Here is a 16,427-nt window from a genome sequence, read left to right as displayed (position 1 = left end):
GGAAAGGAAGAGTAAAACGGTCTCTGCAAATGATGTGATCTTATATGTAGAAAATCCTAACGACTCTGCAAAAAAAAAAAACTGTTAGAATTTAAAAACTGTAAGTGAATTCAGCAAAGTAGCAGGATTCAGAGTGCACACACAAAAATTAGTTGCATTTGTACAAACAAACAGTGAACAATCTGAAAAGGAAATTATGAAAACAGTTTTATTTACAGTGGCATTGAAAAGAGTAAAATACTTAGGAATTAACTTACTCAAGGAGGTGGAGGACTTGTACAGTGAGAACTACAAAACATTGCTGAAAGAAAATAAAGAGGGCATCAATAAATGGAAGCACATTCCTGTGTTCCTGGATTGGACACCTTAATACTGTGGAAACGTCAGTAGTACCCAAAGTGGTCTACACATTCAGTGCAATCTCTATCAGAATCCCAGTGATGTTTTTTGAAGAATAGAGAAACCCACCCTAAAATTCATACGGCATCTCAAGGAACTCAGAATTGCCAGAACAGTCTTGGGGAAAAAAAGCGCAAAACTGGAGGCTCACACTTTTGATTTGAAAGCTTACTACAAAGCCACAGTGATCAAAGTGGCGTGGTATTGGCATAAAGACAGGCATACAGACCAGTGGATAACAGTAGAAAGCCCAGAAACAAACCCTTGCGTATATGGTCAGGTGATTTTTGACAGGGGTGCCAAGACCCTTCGATGGGGAAAAGACAGTCTTTTCAACAAATGGTGCTGGGAAAATTGGGTATCCACCTGCAAAAGAATGAAGTTGTACCCTTATCTAATACCATATGGAAAAGGGAACTCAAAGTGAATCAGGGACCTGCGTGGAAGACCTAAAAACGTGGAAGAACCTTAAACACATTACTCTAAGTGAAATAAGCCAGACACACAAAAAGACATCCTGTCTGATCCCACTCACCTGAGGTCCCTAGAGTAGGCAAATCCATAGAGACAGAGAGTAGGAGGGTGGGTGCCGGGGGCCAGGGGAGGCGGGCGGTTATTGTTTAATGGGGACTGCGTTTCACTTTTGCAAGATGAAGAGAGAGGGGATACCACTGAAATGGTTCAGATGGTTTATTTTAGGTTACACGTATTTTACAAGGAAAAAAAAGAAAGCATTCTCTGTCTTTTCACAGTGGAAAGCCATCCTCTTTCATTAAAGCAACCCAAAGGTGCATTCTTATTTTCATTCACCTGTCAAGGAACTACGATGCCATTAATACCAGTTAGGGAAATCGAGCAATTTTAGTTGCATCCAGAGGGTACCAGTCATTCTAGAATCCTTGGAATGGATATCAGTCTCTTCTAATCAAGTAGCATTTTAGAAACTACATAGTAATTCAAGACTGCAAAATGTTGCACATCTGTAAAATAATTAGTATTCACAAATAAGTATGGCCATGGGGAGACAGTTGACAGCTTTGAAATCCGTTGTTCTTGTTTGCTTTTAAAGATTTATCCTTTGTTTGTTGTGTGACGCATATATAAGCCTACAGGTACCCAAATGTTCCACAAAATTAATCCCAGAGGCTGCGAAGAGAAGGTCAAAGAGGAGGTTTCTATTGATTATATTTATCAAACAACTCTGTACTGAGCTCTGTAATAAGATAAAGAAATGATTACTTTTTCTAATGTTTAGCTCATTTTAAATCATTTTTAAAATTTGCAGCAGTAATTACTCACGAAAGAAAAATGTTTCTCCTGAAAACTGCAGACCCACGTTACGTAAAGGGAGAATTAGCACCAATATTGAATCTTCCCATTCCAAACTATGGTATATATCTCCTTTTTTAGGTTGTCTTTTATAGCCTATATTATGGTCTTATAGTTTGTACATTTCTTACTGAATTTATATGTAGGTGTTTCACAGTTTTAGGGACTATCACGAGTGGCATCTTAGATGGTGGAATACATTTTCTAAGGAGTTATTGCTGGTCCTTATAGGCGAGCTGAGTTCTGCTTTGTGTCCAGTCATCCCACCGTGTCATCATCTCTCAAATAGTTCTGGAATTGATTGCTTTGAGTTTTCTAGGAGACCATGACATCATTTACAAATAATAATAGTTTTGTCTTATCCTCTTTATTAGCATTTGAACTTTGTGTTTTGTTTTTTCACTTCAGCTAGAATCTTCAAAGCGTCATGAGTAAGAGTGTTACTAGCAGCAGCATCCTTGTTCAGTTCCTGGCTTTTGTGGAACGCTTTGGAGGTTTCACATTAAGTCTGATGCTTGCCATACAAATTTTTGATACTTTTTAGCAAATTAAAGAGCCCTTCCCTGGCGGCGCAGTGGTTAAGTATCTGCCTGCCAATGCAGGGGACACAGGTTCGAGCCCCAGTCTGGGAAGATCCCACATGCCGCGGAGTAACTAAGCCCGTGCGCCACAACTACTGAGCCTGCGTTCTGGAGCCCACGCGCCACAACTGCTGAGCCCGCGTGCCACAACTACTGAAGCCCGTGCGTCTAGAGCCCGTGCTGTGCAACGAGAAGCCGCCGCAATGAGAAGTCTGCGCACCGAAACGAAGAGTAGCCCCTGCTCGCTGTAACTAGGAAAGCCTTTGTGCAGCAGTGAAGTCCCAATGCAGCTAAAAATAAATTAATTAATTAAAAAAAAATTTTTTAAAGCAGGAATAGACATTAAGTTTGTATGTTTTTTCTCTTTTTATGTGTTTTTGTATGAATTAGATTAGGCTTCCTAATTTTGAAACATCCTTGCATTCCTGGAATTAAACCCTACTAGATTATAATATATTATTCTTTAATCCATTATTAGGCATTTTATTTAGGATTTTTATATCTGTATTCTGAGGTATTACTGAGTTTTCATCTTTGAGGTCTTGTTTGTTTTGTATAAAGGATAATTATGCTAATCTCATAGAATGAATTGAGAACTTTCCATGTTTTTCCAGTTTTTAGGAATAGTTCAACTTTCCTAATCTACAAAGGGTTTGCATAGACCCTACCATGAAACTCTGGGGCCTGGTTCATTTTTGCAGGGGAAGGAACAAGGACTCAGTATCTTTTACTGCCTTTTCAGTACACATTGTGTTCATGAACCTACTTCTTAAGTGAGTTTTACAAATTGATATTTGCCTGGGAAATTATCCACATCATTCATATAAAGGGGTGGGCTTAAGCTTGTGCTTACAGGGCAGCTGATGAAAATGGGTGCGTGATGGCTACAGGAGAATTCCCCTGCCTCTAACTTCGCACTGTAATGAGAGCACTTGCTCCCCTAAAAGGAGTGCCCCTGGCGTCCCAGCTGTGCCCACAGCCTGCCCTCTGAGCTGTCCAGCATCGAGAGAGGCCAGGAGTCTAGACTGTTAGGTGAAATCTCAAAGGCTTTTTCACGTTGGCTCAGCTTGTAAAACACGTTGTGCAGGGCCGACAAGATAGCCGCGAGCCACCTGTTGGCAGCTGCTCTTATATGTGGAAGGCGTGAATTGCACAGGGGTTTTCTCTTGTGGTTTTAGAAAATCTTTGTATGTGTCCGTGTCCCTTCTCACTCCCGCTATTTTTGTTGTTCCTTTTCTTCCCTTGTTCGGCCTGGGAGGAAGTTCAGAGAACCAACTTTTGGGTTTATTGATCACATTTACTTCTTGGTTTTCCAAATTTCAGCTTTTACCTTTAATTGCTTATCAGTTGATTTCTTGTTTCATTTTGTTTGGGCTTCTTACATTGAACACATACTTTTCAGGCTTTTTTTGTTGTTCTGTTCTCTCATAAACGCCACTAAACTGTACATTTTCTTCTGCATCTTGGGCTCATCTTATAAAATTTGATTTGTGGGGCTTTCCTTGTCAGTTATTTCTAAACAGACTGTAATTTCAACTTTGGTTTCTTCTCTGATACTTTTAAACTATTAAAAAATTTTAAGTGCATGAATTTGATTTTATTAAGTTACTCTTGTTTTATTTTGGAGGGTTTAACGGGCAGTTTTTTGTTTGTTTGTTTTAATTTGAAGATGTAATAGGCTATTTATTAGGTGGTCTGTGAGTCGAGCAGCATTCTGTCCAGCAGCTGGGAGCGCTGCTGGTTGTAGTATGTCCTTCCCTGTAGGACTGAATATACGCCCTTTTCCGTTTTTTTTTCCTTCTAATAATTTTGAAGACACGTATCCCATATCCTTTCAGTGGTTAATTTACAAGAATACATTTATATAAACACCAAGATTTAATCATTTCGTAGCCTCCTCCTTCAAATAAGGCAGTGCCTTGAGCCCATTCTTAATTCCCTATTCCCCTCAATTTCTTTTTAGTTGTGGGAAAATCTACGTTACTCAAAATTTACTACCTTAACCGTTTCTAAGTCTACAGTTCATTCATACTGAGTGCGCTCACATTGCTGTGACCGTCACCGCTGTTCAGCTCCAGAGCTCTCTCATCTTCACAAGCTGAAGCTCGTGCTTAAACAGAGGCCCCCGCCCCTCCCTGCGCAGCCCCTGGTGCCTGCTGTGGCGCTCAGGGCGACCTCCCCAGGGCTCACGCTTCACGTGCAGGGCCCCTCGCGGTTGTTCAGTGAACTGTGACTGTCCACTCACCGTATTGACAGATCCACCTCTGATACGTTAATTTCTCTTTAAAATCTGAACTCCTCGCTGTGTTTTTCATGCAAGAAAAGTATTTGCGATGATTTTGAGCGAGTCACGTGAGGCGCTGAGATCGAGTATAAGGTAGCGTTTCTGTAGTGCTGTGGCTTCTGTCCGCAGACGCGGTCTCTTGTATGTATCGTTTTAAAAGTCTCCCCTTGAAAATGTCCGGGGTAGCTCTTGCTGGTACTAAGACTTTTTGTTTTTTACATCCCCCATGAATTAGATGACAATGAAAACCAAACAGCGCATGCTAACAGAAGACTGGGAGCTTTTTAAACAAAGGCGATTCATGGAAGAGCAGGTGAGGCTGTGGGCCGGAGGGGCGGTTCACAGGAATGGGAATTGCTCCCTGCGGGTGGACGGCTCCAAAAGACCGGCACTTCAGCACCACACTGCATGTTCTGCTCACTGTGCGTGGCAGTGGTGTAAACTGGTTTTCCTTCCGACTTCCTTCTCTCCTGTATCCCTCAGGGGACACCCGCGTTTACAGAGCCACCCGCTCGGGCCACAGCCACCCCTGAGTCCCCACGGACTCCTCCTAGGCGGGTGGCGTGTCCCCAGTTTACTCGCCAGCGTGCATACAGTGAAGTCGCAGGGCTGAAACTTGGTGCGCGCCACGTGTGCCGGGGGCCATGCCTTCGCCGTGGCTGCTGGCGGCCCCAGCGCACCCCTTCCTCCAGCGGCTCTTCCCCCCACCCCTCTGCCTGCCGCTTTGGCAGAACTCGCGGGGGCTGCGGTGTGGTGGTCTCAGGGCATTGGACTTCACTGGGAAACTTGCTTCCCGTGCATGTGCTGGCTTCTCTCCCAGTTAGTCTCCCTTGCCGGGCGTGCTCCCTTGGCCTTCCCTAGGTGTCGGTGGCCCCAGCCTCGCCCGCACCCGTGGTCTCCTCTGGGCTCCACAGGTAGACAGAGGGCAGCCGTGCTCCGCTCGCTTACCTGTGTGGCTTCTGTCCTGTCCCATGGCTCTTCTGGCCACCACCCATCCCATTGCCCAAGCCAGTCCACAGGCTCCTTCTCTAAAATCCAGAGGCTCGCCCGCTCGAGTGGAGGTTGAGGGGCCGCTTCCTAGGTGGTTCCCGGGTCCCCCCTCCTCCATGCTCCACTGGCGTCCTCTCCAGCTGGCCTTCCTCTCTGCTGCGTTCCTTCCCACCCGCCCACTGCCGCCTTCGTGCTGACTGTCCAGCTTCCATCGTGCCTCATAAGCGTCTGTGTAACTCGTGGGCGCTGGGTGCCACAGCTCTGTGTGCACAGGCCCGATGGCGGGGAAGCTGTTCCCGAGACGCACCCCTGCTCAGCCCAGGCTCAGCAGCGGCCAAGGGTCTCGTGAGGGGATGCCCGGCTTAGTGCTCTTCGCTGGCCCGCACGCCCTCCTTGCCTCTGATGGGATCACCAGACTGCACCTGGGCCTTGCTGAGGCTTGGCACCTGCCGAGCAGCTCCCCCACCCCTCCAGCATGCTGAGCAGGTCTCCCAGGGCACCTTCTACGTCACGGTCTTCAAATTTGGTTTCTTGCCTGTCCCCTCTTCCAGAATCTAAGCTCCTTGAGGGCAGTGATTATCTCTATGTTCCCGGTACCTAGCAAGTACCAAGCCCACGGCAGATTCAGGGTAAAGGCTGGGTGTCTGCTGTGAGGGACGCTGCGGCGTGTTTGCTGGTGAGGAAGCCTGTTAGGGGTTACTGGTCCCTGGCCTGTGTCAGGGCCTCTCCCAGCCCCACGGCTGTGTGCCTCACACATCTGCGGCCCCTTTTCCTGGCCCTGCCCCACCTTAGGAAGCTGTGGTCATTGGTTCTGAGTGTGACACACACTACCACAATTACTGGAAAATATAAGCTGTGTCACGGGGCGGCGCGTCCTGCAAAACTAACCCGTTGTCTCGTGATTTCCTCCAGTTGACGAACAAGAAGGCCGTCGCTGGCGAGAACAGCTTCACGGACACCATGAGGCACGTGCTGTCGTCGCGACTGAGCATGCCCGACTGCCCCAACTGCAACTACAGGAGGAGGTGAGCCTGCGTGTGCGCGCAGCGGGCCTGCGGGACCCTCGCTGACCCCACAGAGGGCCGGCACCAACCTCTAAAGAGCACGGTCTGCCCTTCTCTGTTGGCTGTCTCGGTAACTGTCCTTAATTCCCAATCAGATGTGCTTGCGATGACTGCAGCCTCTCACACATCCTCACTTGTGGTATCATGGACCCCCCCGTCACTGGCGACATCCACATTCACCAGCTACCACTCCAGGTGGACTCTGCTCCCGACTATCTCTCTGAGATGCGCCCACCTAGCGTGTCATCAGCAAGCTCAGGGTCAGGTTCCAGCTCTCCCATTACAGTTCAGCAACATCCCAGACTCATCCTCACAGACAATGGCTCTGCACCAACTTTGTAAGTCGTGACTTTGTCATAAGGTTTCAGAAATTTAACTAATCCAATGATGAGAAATAGAGACAGTAATGTCTGCAGAAGTATGGATAGCATTATAGTGCTTTTCAAGAAAAAGGACCCTTCATTCTTTTAAATAGATTTTAAAACATGGAATCAGTAAGCCCAAACTTTGACACTGTTTCATGACCTGCCTAAAAGAAGGTGAATGAATAACTGCAGTAAGGCAAACAAACACATGCTGGTCTGCAGGGAAGTGTTTCCCAGCGCCGGCCTGGCCCGCGCTCACTGAATCACGGGGGGCCAGCCCGCTGCTCATTCCGCCTCATCATCAGCCCAGCATCCATGCTTGTTCCATGTCTTGCTAAGAACTCAGATGATCACTTTAGCACGTGACTGAAAGGTTCTGTTCTCCGTGTTCCCACATTACCTAGAAGGATGTTTTGTACAAGCGAGGTGGCTGCTGTCGCCAGTTCACAGGGAGGGGAGTGGGCCCATGTTTCTTCGGACTCGTGGCCGTGTCTCGTGTTGAGGCTACCTGCTCTAGCTTCTGGACAGACTGCACGCGGGTATATGTTTGAAGAAATAAAACATGCCTTCTGCATGTCACAGTGTGTGTGGGTGCCGGGAACCCTGTGGAGGTGACCGGCCCCCCGGCCATGGCTCCCAGTGGAGGGATGGTGCCCCGCATTTCTCAGACTTCTCGCTTCCCCCGTCTGGATTTCGCACAGTGACTCTGAGGCTTTCCTTCGGAGTCTTTCAATTCTCAATATGGATTTGGTCTCAAACACAGAATAATAGTAAAGGGATTGGCCTGAACACCCCGTGACTCCTTTCACTGAACTCAAGGTGCTTCATAGCTGTAGAAGCCCTGTGCTCTCGGAGCCGGTGCAGAGTGTTGAGGGCTTCACAGCTAGCTGCCAGCTAGCTCATCACAGGAGCATCCCGCAGTTCAGCGTGTGCAGTCGAATAAGAACTTACATTGGAAGAGTTTGCCCCGCTCCTGTGTCCTGGCGGCTGGCGCCAGCCGTGGTCTCCCATGCTGCGTTGAGTGGCGGAGCCGGGGCCATGTGCGGATGCTCTGGGCATCTGGCTGCCAGCACCTTGTGATCCGTGTCTTCCCGGTAGACACTCTGTGATCCAAGGAGCTCCATGTGGCCGCTGGTTCGTGTTGTCTCTCGTGGTGCCGCTTCTAAGTTGGTGAAATAGAAGCGTGGCGGTTTAGTCGCTGGGCTGCAGTGCTGTCTGGACTTCACGGGTTCTGGGGTCGCCTCCATTGCATGGAGCACGTGGTTTAGTTCCTTCATCTCTGCACCTTGGCTTCCTCCTCTGGGTCGTGGTGATGCTAACACCTCAGGAGCAGGTGTGGGTGCAGCCCAGGGCAAAGCCTGCTGTTACCTCAGGTGCAGTGGGACCCCAGGAGGCCTGCTGGGCACTGTCCGTGCTTGCTGTGATGAGCTCCGGATGATAGCACATTGTAGTCTGTTGACTCTTGTCTTCCTAAAAGTGGAAAAGAACCTGAGTTTGGCAATTCTGGACACTCTTCCCTAAAGCCAAAAGGTCTCCAGTTCTTAGGCTTGTTCCTTCTGGAGGCCATTGAGTGTTGAGGCTCCAGGCGGGCGCGGTGGCATGTTTACGTGGACCCGTGGGGTGTCCGTTTACAGTCGTGCCTTGAACCGTGCACACTGAGCCAGGAGCTCTGCGCCAGCTCTTTCCATGTACCAGAAAGTCATACATTTTAAGTGGTCTTCATAGGCTCTAGCCTTGAAGTCTTCTTACTTTTTTTTGGTAGATATTCCATTTGCCCATCGCTTGGATGTCTTGCTAAAGCTGGTAATTAAGATTATGACTGGACTTGGCCACAGCTGGCCTTGTAGTGAAAAATCTTGTAGTATTTTGTCACATAAGTGCCTTTAATGTTTTGTTCAGCTGGCTGTGTCTGAAATTTTGGCGGTTATAAAAACAAACGGTAAAGACCTACGGTTGTTCTCCATACCCCTTTAATTAGAATCAAAAATTGTGTCTGCTTGGAAATGGCGGAGAGAACAGTTGTACACCAGGGCACTTCAACTTGAATAGATGTGCAACATCAATTAATCTGATTAAATTTTGTGGTTTCCTTAATGTTTCTCCTTCTGGAGTCTTGTTTTCCGTTCTTCCAAATAGCACAAATGGTAATCTTCCAGGCGTTTCCTCGTGCGTTCAGGTTACGAGGAGATGCTGAGGGGCATGCGTGGCACTCAGTGCAGCACTCCTGTGAACGAGCGCGGTGTCTGCTTGGCGGGTGGTGCGTTCGCTGTGCTCGCAGAGAGCGGCCCCCTGGTGACGTCTCTGCTCTCTCAGTTGTAGTGACGATGAAGATGTTGCGCCGTTGTCAGCTAAGTTTGCTGATATTTATCCGCTGAGTAACTATGATGATGCCGAGGTGGTGGCCAGCATGAATGGAATCCACGGTGAACTGAATGGTGGCGGGGAAAACATGGCCCTGAAGGACGAGGTATGGGCATGCGTCTTCATAGTGACAGTAAGTGACATCAGACGGTGTCTGGTGTGTCAGTTGCCTCCATTCTTCTGTTTCAAAAAGTGTAAATTACAAAGGGTTGTTTTTAAAGTCCCCTCAGGTAAGCAGTACCAGCAGTAGTTCTTCAGAGGCTGATGACGAGGAGGCAGACGGCGAAAGTAGTGGGGAGCCCCCGGGAGCCCCGAAGGAAGACACAGCTCTAGGAGACGGGAGCCCTGGGAAGGAGGAAAGTAAAGTGGACAGTCCACCCCCGTCTTACTCAACTCAGCAGGTATGATTTTATTTTTTCGAACTTTGTTTTGCCAGAGGTCTCTTTCCTGCCTCTGGTTTCTCTAAACATGAGCGTTATTGAACACAGAATTATTTTATTTCGAAAAACTTCTGAAGATTAGGCCTGGAGAGAGTCGAGGCATCCTTGCAAATAAGCAGACGTGACTCGCTCCCTCCCTTCAGTCCTGTTCCTCTTTCCTGAATCTGTGATCGATGTCGTCTTGACTCTGCGGCACCGCAGAGTGGCTCCAGATATTTAAGTGTTGGGGAGGTTTTCTTGTCTGGGAAGCAAGGGAAGGGCTTTTTTTTAATAAAATGAAAGAGTGGAATGTTAAAATTTCAGAAGAGGTTGGTTTTGTAAGGGAGCTTTTCTTTCCTGATAGTGTCTGTTTTTCTGTTAGCCAGAGGTGCGGGTACCTTACCAGACTGTTATTTTTTCTTAGAGACTCAGAGTTTTATAATAGGCGCTCAAGCAGTTTTTAAATGAAAGGAAGAACAGATGAAGGTCCAGGCTGATTAAAACCATTTCAGCAGGTGGTGTAAATCTGCAGGAAAGGACACCAGAAGGTGTTACTACCCTGAGAAGTCACGCTCCCACCTCCTTCCTCATCTACCGGCTGCAGCGCCTGCTCACCCCCAGCCCCTAGTCCCAATACGTAACCAGTTTTACCTATTTAAAACTAGGTCCTTCCAGTGTTTATTTATGCAAATACAACTATTCTTCGCCTTTTCATGAAAAAGGCTTATACTAATGCACACTCTGTTCTCTTCCCTGCCTAGCAGTGTGTCCTGACCAGCTTCACCTGTACAGAGCGCACTTCCTCTTGCTCCGCTGCTGGTCTCTTTGTATTCCATCGTGTGGACGTGTCATAGTTTCGTTTTGTTTTTCTTTTTAGTCCCTGCTGACGGACACTTGCGTTTGCTTCCGTTTGTTTCCCCATCATAAACTATTCAGTGAGTAACCTTACATATCTGACATTTTATACGTAGGCAGTTCTGTCCCTAGGAGCGGTCACCAGCAGTGGCTTTCCCGGGTCAGCGTGATGCCTTCCCCTCCCCCTGGAAGAGTTTTGAGCTCTTGCCAGTCTGGTAGATGAGAAGTGGTAACCCCGTGAGGTTTCAGTTTTCATTCCAAAGTTGAGCTCCAAAGTTGAGCTCATTCTGTCATATATTGAGGGGCCGTTTGGGTTGCATTTCCTTCTCTGTCTTGTTTTTGAGTTTAATAATTCTTTGTGGGGACTTCCCTGGTGGTCCATTGGCTAAGACTCCACACTCCCGATGCAGGGGGCCCGGGTTCGATCCCTGGTCAGGGAACTAGATCCCGCATGCCTCAATGAAGTGTCCACACACTGCAACTAAAGATCCCGCATACTGAAACGAAGATCCTGCGTGCCACAACTAAGACCCAGCACCTCCAAATAAATAAATATTTTTAAAAAAAAGAGTTCTGTATATATTGGTATATATTGGTACAAGTCATTTATCAAGTATGTGATCTACAAATATTTTCTTTTGGTCTGTGGTATGTCTTAGTATTTTTATGGTGTTTTTTGAAAAGCAGAAGTTATTAATTTTGATGCATTCCAGTTTATAAATTTTTTCTTTTATGAATCATGCTTTTGAAGTCATATCCAAGAAAATTTTACCTAATACAAAACTCTCGTTTCCTCTATAATATTTATAATTTTAGCTCTTACTTAGGTCTGTGGTCCATTTGACTCAGTTTTGCTTATGGTCTGAGGTTAGGGTCCAAATTCACCTTTTGCATATTTGGGTATCCAGTTGTCCCAGTACCATTTGTTGAAAGGGCCATCCTTTCCCCTGTTGAATTGCATTGGCTATTTATTGCAAATCAATTGACTATAAATGTATGGGTTAATGTCTGTACTCAGGATCCTGTTCATTTGATCTCTGTGTCCTTAAACCCATACTCTACTTGACTGTTGCTTTACTGTAAGCTTGGAAATCAGGTAGGATCTGCCCTGCAGCTTGGTGGGCCTTTTTCAAAATTGTTTAGCCTTTTCAAAGTCTAAATGCATTCAAAATCTATGTGCATTTCCATATACATTTTATTTTTTGTTTTATTTATTATTATTTATTTATTTTTTTGCCATACTGCATGGCTTTGTGGGATCTTAGTTCCCCGACCAGGGATTGAACCTGGGCCACCACAGTGAAAGCACCGAGTCCTAACCACTGAACCACCAGGGAATTCCCCGTATACATTTTAGGAACAATTTGTTACCTTCTCCAAAAAGACCTGCTTGGATTTTGATAGAGGTTGCATTGAATTCTTGAATATTTGATAGAATTCATCAGCAAACTTCTCTGGGCCTAATCTTTTATTTGTGGGATGATAAGGATCAATTTTGGGAAAATACAGTCTTAACAAAATTGAATCTGTCAGTCAGTGACCATGCTGCTTCCATTTATTTAGGTCATCTTTAATTTCTCTCAGCGGTTTTTAAAAATTTCTAGTCTGTGGTTCTCGAACATGTTTCTTAAGTTTATTCTTAAGTATTAGATGTCTTTTGATTCTGTAGTAAAGGTGTTTTCTAATTTCGATTTTCAATTGACTGTTGGTAATATATAGAAATACAATAGATTCTCATATATTGATCTTGAATTCTGCAGCTTTGCTAATAAACTTGTTTTAGAAGGGTTGAAGTTTTGTGGTGTTGTTTTTGGGGTTGGTTTTTTTTTTTTTGGTAGATTACTTTGGACTTTATACATGCAAGATCATGTTGTCTGTGAATAAACAGTTTTACTTCTTCCTTTCCAATCTGGATTCTTTTAATTCCCTACTCTTGCCTTATTGAGCTAGCTAGAACCTCCAGTACAGTGTTGAGTAGAAGTGGTGCAAGCAGATGTCTTTGTTTATTCCCAGTCTTAGGGGGAAAGCATTCAGTCTTTGACCAGTAAAGTATGATGCTAGCCGTAGGTTTTTCATAGATGTCCTTTGTCAAGTTGAGGAAATTCTGTTCTACTCCTAGTTTTTTGGGAGTTTTATCATGAACATGCTTTGGGTTTTTCATATGCCTTCTCTGCATCTGTTGAGACCCTGTGGTTTTCATCCTTTATTCTGTTACCGTGGTGTATCTCATCAAGTGATTTTCGTATATTAAACCAACCTTGTGTTCCTGGGATAAATTCCACTTGCTCATGGCATAGTCCCTTTTTCATATGTTGCTTGATTGGTTATTTTGTTAGGGTTTTTGCATCTGTGCTAATAAAAGATACTGGTCTATAGTTGTCCATCCTTATGATGTCTTTGTCTGGCTTTGGTATCAGGGTGATACCTGCCTCATAGAATGAGTTGGGAATTGTTTGTTCTGCATATATTTTCTGAAGGAATTTGTCTAAGATTGAGATTTCTTAAATATTTGATAGAATTCACAAGTGAAATCCCATGAGCCTGGTCTCTTTTTGTGGGAAATTTTGTAATTACTAATTCAAATTTTGTTTACTTACTACAGGTCTATTCAGATTTTCTGTTTCTTCTTGGGATGAGTTTAATAATTTGTGTCTTTTTAGGAATTTATCCATTTCATCTAAATTGTCTAATTTGATATCATGTGGTTGTTTATTATACTCTCTTTTAATTCTGTAGAGTCTGTAGTGATGTTAATTCCTGATTTGGGTAATTTTGTTTACTCCTTTTTAACCCCCTCAGTCAGTCTGGCTATAGGTTTGTCCATTTTTGTAAATAACCAGTTTTTGGTTTTGTTACTTTTCTCTGTTTGTCTCTTTTCTCTTTCATTGATTTCTGTTCTGATCTCCATTATTTCTTTCTATATTCTTTGGGTTTGGTTTGTTCTGTTTCTAGCTTGTTGAATCTAAAGCTTAGATTACTGATTTTAGAGCTTCCAAATTTATTGAGACTTGTTTTATGGCCTAACATGTGGTCTGTCCTAGAGGTGCACTTGTATTCTGCCCCTATTAGGTGGAGCGGCCTGTAAATGAAAGTTGGGTCAAGTTGATTGATAGCGTTAGTCAAGTCTTCTATATCCTTCCTGATTTTCTATCTAGTTCTGAAAATTTTTGAGAGAGACATATTGAAGTCTTCAAGTATGCCTTTTAGGTTGTCTATTCCTTTTTCAAATCTGCCAGTTTTTGTTTCGTGCATTTTGGGGCAGTGTTGTTGAATGTGTATCCACGTAATTATTGTTCTATCTCCCTAACATATTGGCCCTTTTGTCATTATGAACTGTTTCCCTGCTAATACTTCTTATCTTAGACTATTTTGTCCAATATTAATACTCCACCTGTCTTCGGAGTACTGTTATATTATATATTTTTTCAGCTCTTAATTTCAGCTTCTTTGTGTCTTTGAGTCTAAAATTTGCCTTCCAGTCTTTTAGTTTGGTCTCATATTTTTATCCTGTCCATCAGTCCTTGCCTTTTGTTTGAAATGAGTCATTTACATTTAATGTAATTATTGACAATATTTACATTTGCCATTTTGCTGGTTATTTCTGTAGGTCTCATGTTTTTTGTACCTCTGTCCCTCCTTTACTTCCTTTTTTCATATCAAAGAAAATTTTAGTGTACCATTTTAATTCTGCTATTTATTCTTGAGTTACGTTTTTTTGTTTGTTTGTTTTAAAGTTTAATTTTTTAAGGAGTGTGGGGAGTTGGGAACAGGAAGCGCCCTGGGCAAGAAGGCTAGACCCCTTCTGTTCTCACCTGAAAGTTCTAGCAGATTTGCATGAATAAACGCTTCTCAATTTGTTATTTTCCTTTGGTTGATTTCCAGAGCCTCAAAACGATTGCCTTTGACAATTGTGTTCAGTTTTACACTTGTTTTGAGGGAGAAGAGTCACCGACTGCTTCATTCCACCTTAGCCGGAAGTCCCATCTCTGGTGCATTTTGAAGAATCTCTGTGTAACCGTCGTTAAGCAGTGTGAGCCCGGCGGAGCATGGCACTCACTGGTGGTCTTGTTGTCCTTGGTCCCAGCTCCCTCTCTCCGCTCTGCCGTCTTGCCAGTCCCCTTGCCCCTGCTCAGACAGGCGCGGGATGCAGATGGATGTGGCTGCTGCCTCAGCAGACACCCAGCTGGGGGGAGGTGCGCACCCCCTTCTCTTTTCAGGTCTCTTCAGTCCCAGTCCTGGGGGCCCTCGTTTACCTCACAAGGAGGGACCCGTCAACCTGGGGTGTCAGGACGGGCCCTGCTGCCTTTGTATCTGCCGTGTGACTGGCTCTAATTCAGTCCGTACAATTCTTTGTTTCCCTAAATACTCATTTACTAAATACTTCTTTTTTCTTTCCCTTTAGGCAGAGCAAGCTCCAAACACTTGTGAATGTCACGTCTGTAAACAAGAGGCGTCTGGATTGACGCCGTCGGCAGTGACCGCTGGAGCCCTTCCTCCCGGCCACCAGTTCCTGAGCCCCGAGAAGCCCACACACCCCGCTCTGCATCTTTACCCCCACATCCATGGACATGTGCCCTTGCACGCCGTCCCACACCTGCCTCGCCCTCTCATCCACCCCACCTTGTACACAGCGCCCCCCTTCACACACAGTAAGGTAAGTCAGGGCAGAAAGGGCTGGAAAGCTCACCCGTCACTCAGACCTTGAGGGGTACATGTTGAAACAAACGGAAACCCATAAGTTGGCAGCTTGTGTAGGATAGCATCCGCGCTTGATTGGAGGGTCTGTAAATGTTTCCTTTTACCGTAATACCTTAAACTCAGAATTTTCAACCTTTACACTTGTAAAAACAATCATGAAAGTCATGGTTTATTCCTCCAGAATTAACTAGTACGTGAAGAGTTTTTCAGATGGTGCCGGGGTGACGGGTTGTGCTCGGGGACCTTCCACACAGGGCTTCTCCCCACCCAGAGAGCAGGTCAGTTCTCTACCCGCAGCTTTTGGAGGCCTGGCTCTTTTTCTCAGTGTGGTGGGTAAAATAATTTGAATGTGACATGAGTCCTCTAACACTGGCTGGGCTCTACAGGGTCTAAAATGAGTGTCCTCTAAGCATGAGACTGAGGACTTTTATGTAGAAAGGAACAAGCTTGAAGGCGGGACCCTGGGTGCCATGCGGTGCGAGCCCCCGTGTGCCGGGCAGGTGATGAGTGGGAGGGGCTGGGGGCAGACCGGGAGGCCTGGCCAGGAGAGTAGTGAGGGGCTGGGAAAGTGTGATTTGCGTGCATTTCTTCTCCGAGAACCTCAGGTTTATGTTCAGTATCTTAGACTTTGCAGTGAGATTTTCAGGTTAGTTTCGTTCTTTGTGCCTCTCTAGCTATTTTGAACTTACCTTTATTGACTCTTATCACGAATTTTTATTTTTTGGTCACTTACTCTGCCTCGTGTTATTAGTTCTAGTCAGTCAAAAGTAGAATTTTCCCCAAGCTTTACTGATAACGTTACTTAAAGCAGTGATTCTCCGCTGGGAGAGAAAGGGAGGACGTGGCCTGAAAGGGGCTTTCTCAAGAAGGCCACACGTTGCCATAGCTGGGGAGGGGCACAGGCGAGAGATTATAACCACTGGTTTATAACAGAGTGTAATCAGCTTGTCATGTTCTCTTATGATAGGTGCTTGGTGACCACTCACATTTATGCTTAAATTTTATTAGATTGAATTGCTCAATTTGAACACTTAATGATACCTTTGTTAATCGGGTGATTTTAAGTAGCATTATTCAGGTAT

The 16,427-nt window shown here is 45.3% G+C and overlaps 1 protein-coding gene across 8 annotated transcripts in view; it reads left to right on the top strand.

The window, feature by feature from the left end:
* FAM193A (family with sequence similarity 193 member A) overlaps window positions 1–16,427 on the top strand; it is a 174,128-nt gene that overhangs the window by 118,305 nt on the left and 39,396 nt on the right. For 5 of the 8 annotated variants that reach the window (XR_009540457.1, XM_060148847.1, XM_060148851.1 and 2 more), the window contains 6 exons: window positions 4,829–4,906; window positions 6,496–6,608; window positions 6,743–6,985; window positions 9,326–9,506; window positions 9,595–9,774; window positions 15,050–15,301. Coding sequence is in view for 7 of the 8 variants with exons in the window: in XM_060148847.1 (XP_060004830.1) it covers window positions 4,829–4,906; window positions 6,496–6,608; window positions 6,743–6,985; window positions 9,326–9,506; window positions 9,595–9,774; window positions 15,050–15,301 (1,047 nt within the window). In the remaining variant the exon portion in view is untranslated. The remainder of the gene's footprint in view (window positions 1–4,828; window positions 4,907–6,495; window positions 6,609–6,742; window positions 6,986–9,325; window positions 9,507–9,594; window positions 9,775–15,049; window positions 15,302–16,427) is intronic. The other 3 variants (XM_060148853.1, XM_060148849.1, XM_060148852.1) reach the window with 2 other exon arrangements.

This window comes from Lagenorhynchus albirostris, chromosome 4 (genome assembly GCF_949774975.1).
Source record: "Lagenorhynchus albirostris chromosome 4, mLagAlb1.1, whole genome shotgun sequence".
In the NCBI taxonomy this organism is placed as follows: domain Eukaryota; kingdom Metazoa; phylum Chordata; class Mammalia; order Artiodactyla; family Delphinidae; genus Lagenorhynchus; species Lagenorhynchus albirostris.
The sequence above is the reverse complement of the archived record's forward strand: the minus strand, read 5'-3'. Positions and strand labels throughout refer to the sequence as shown.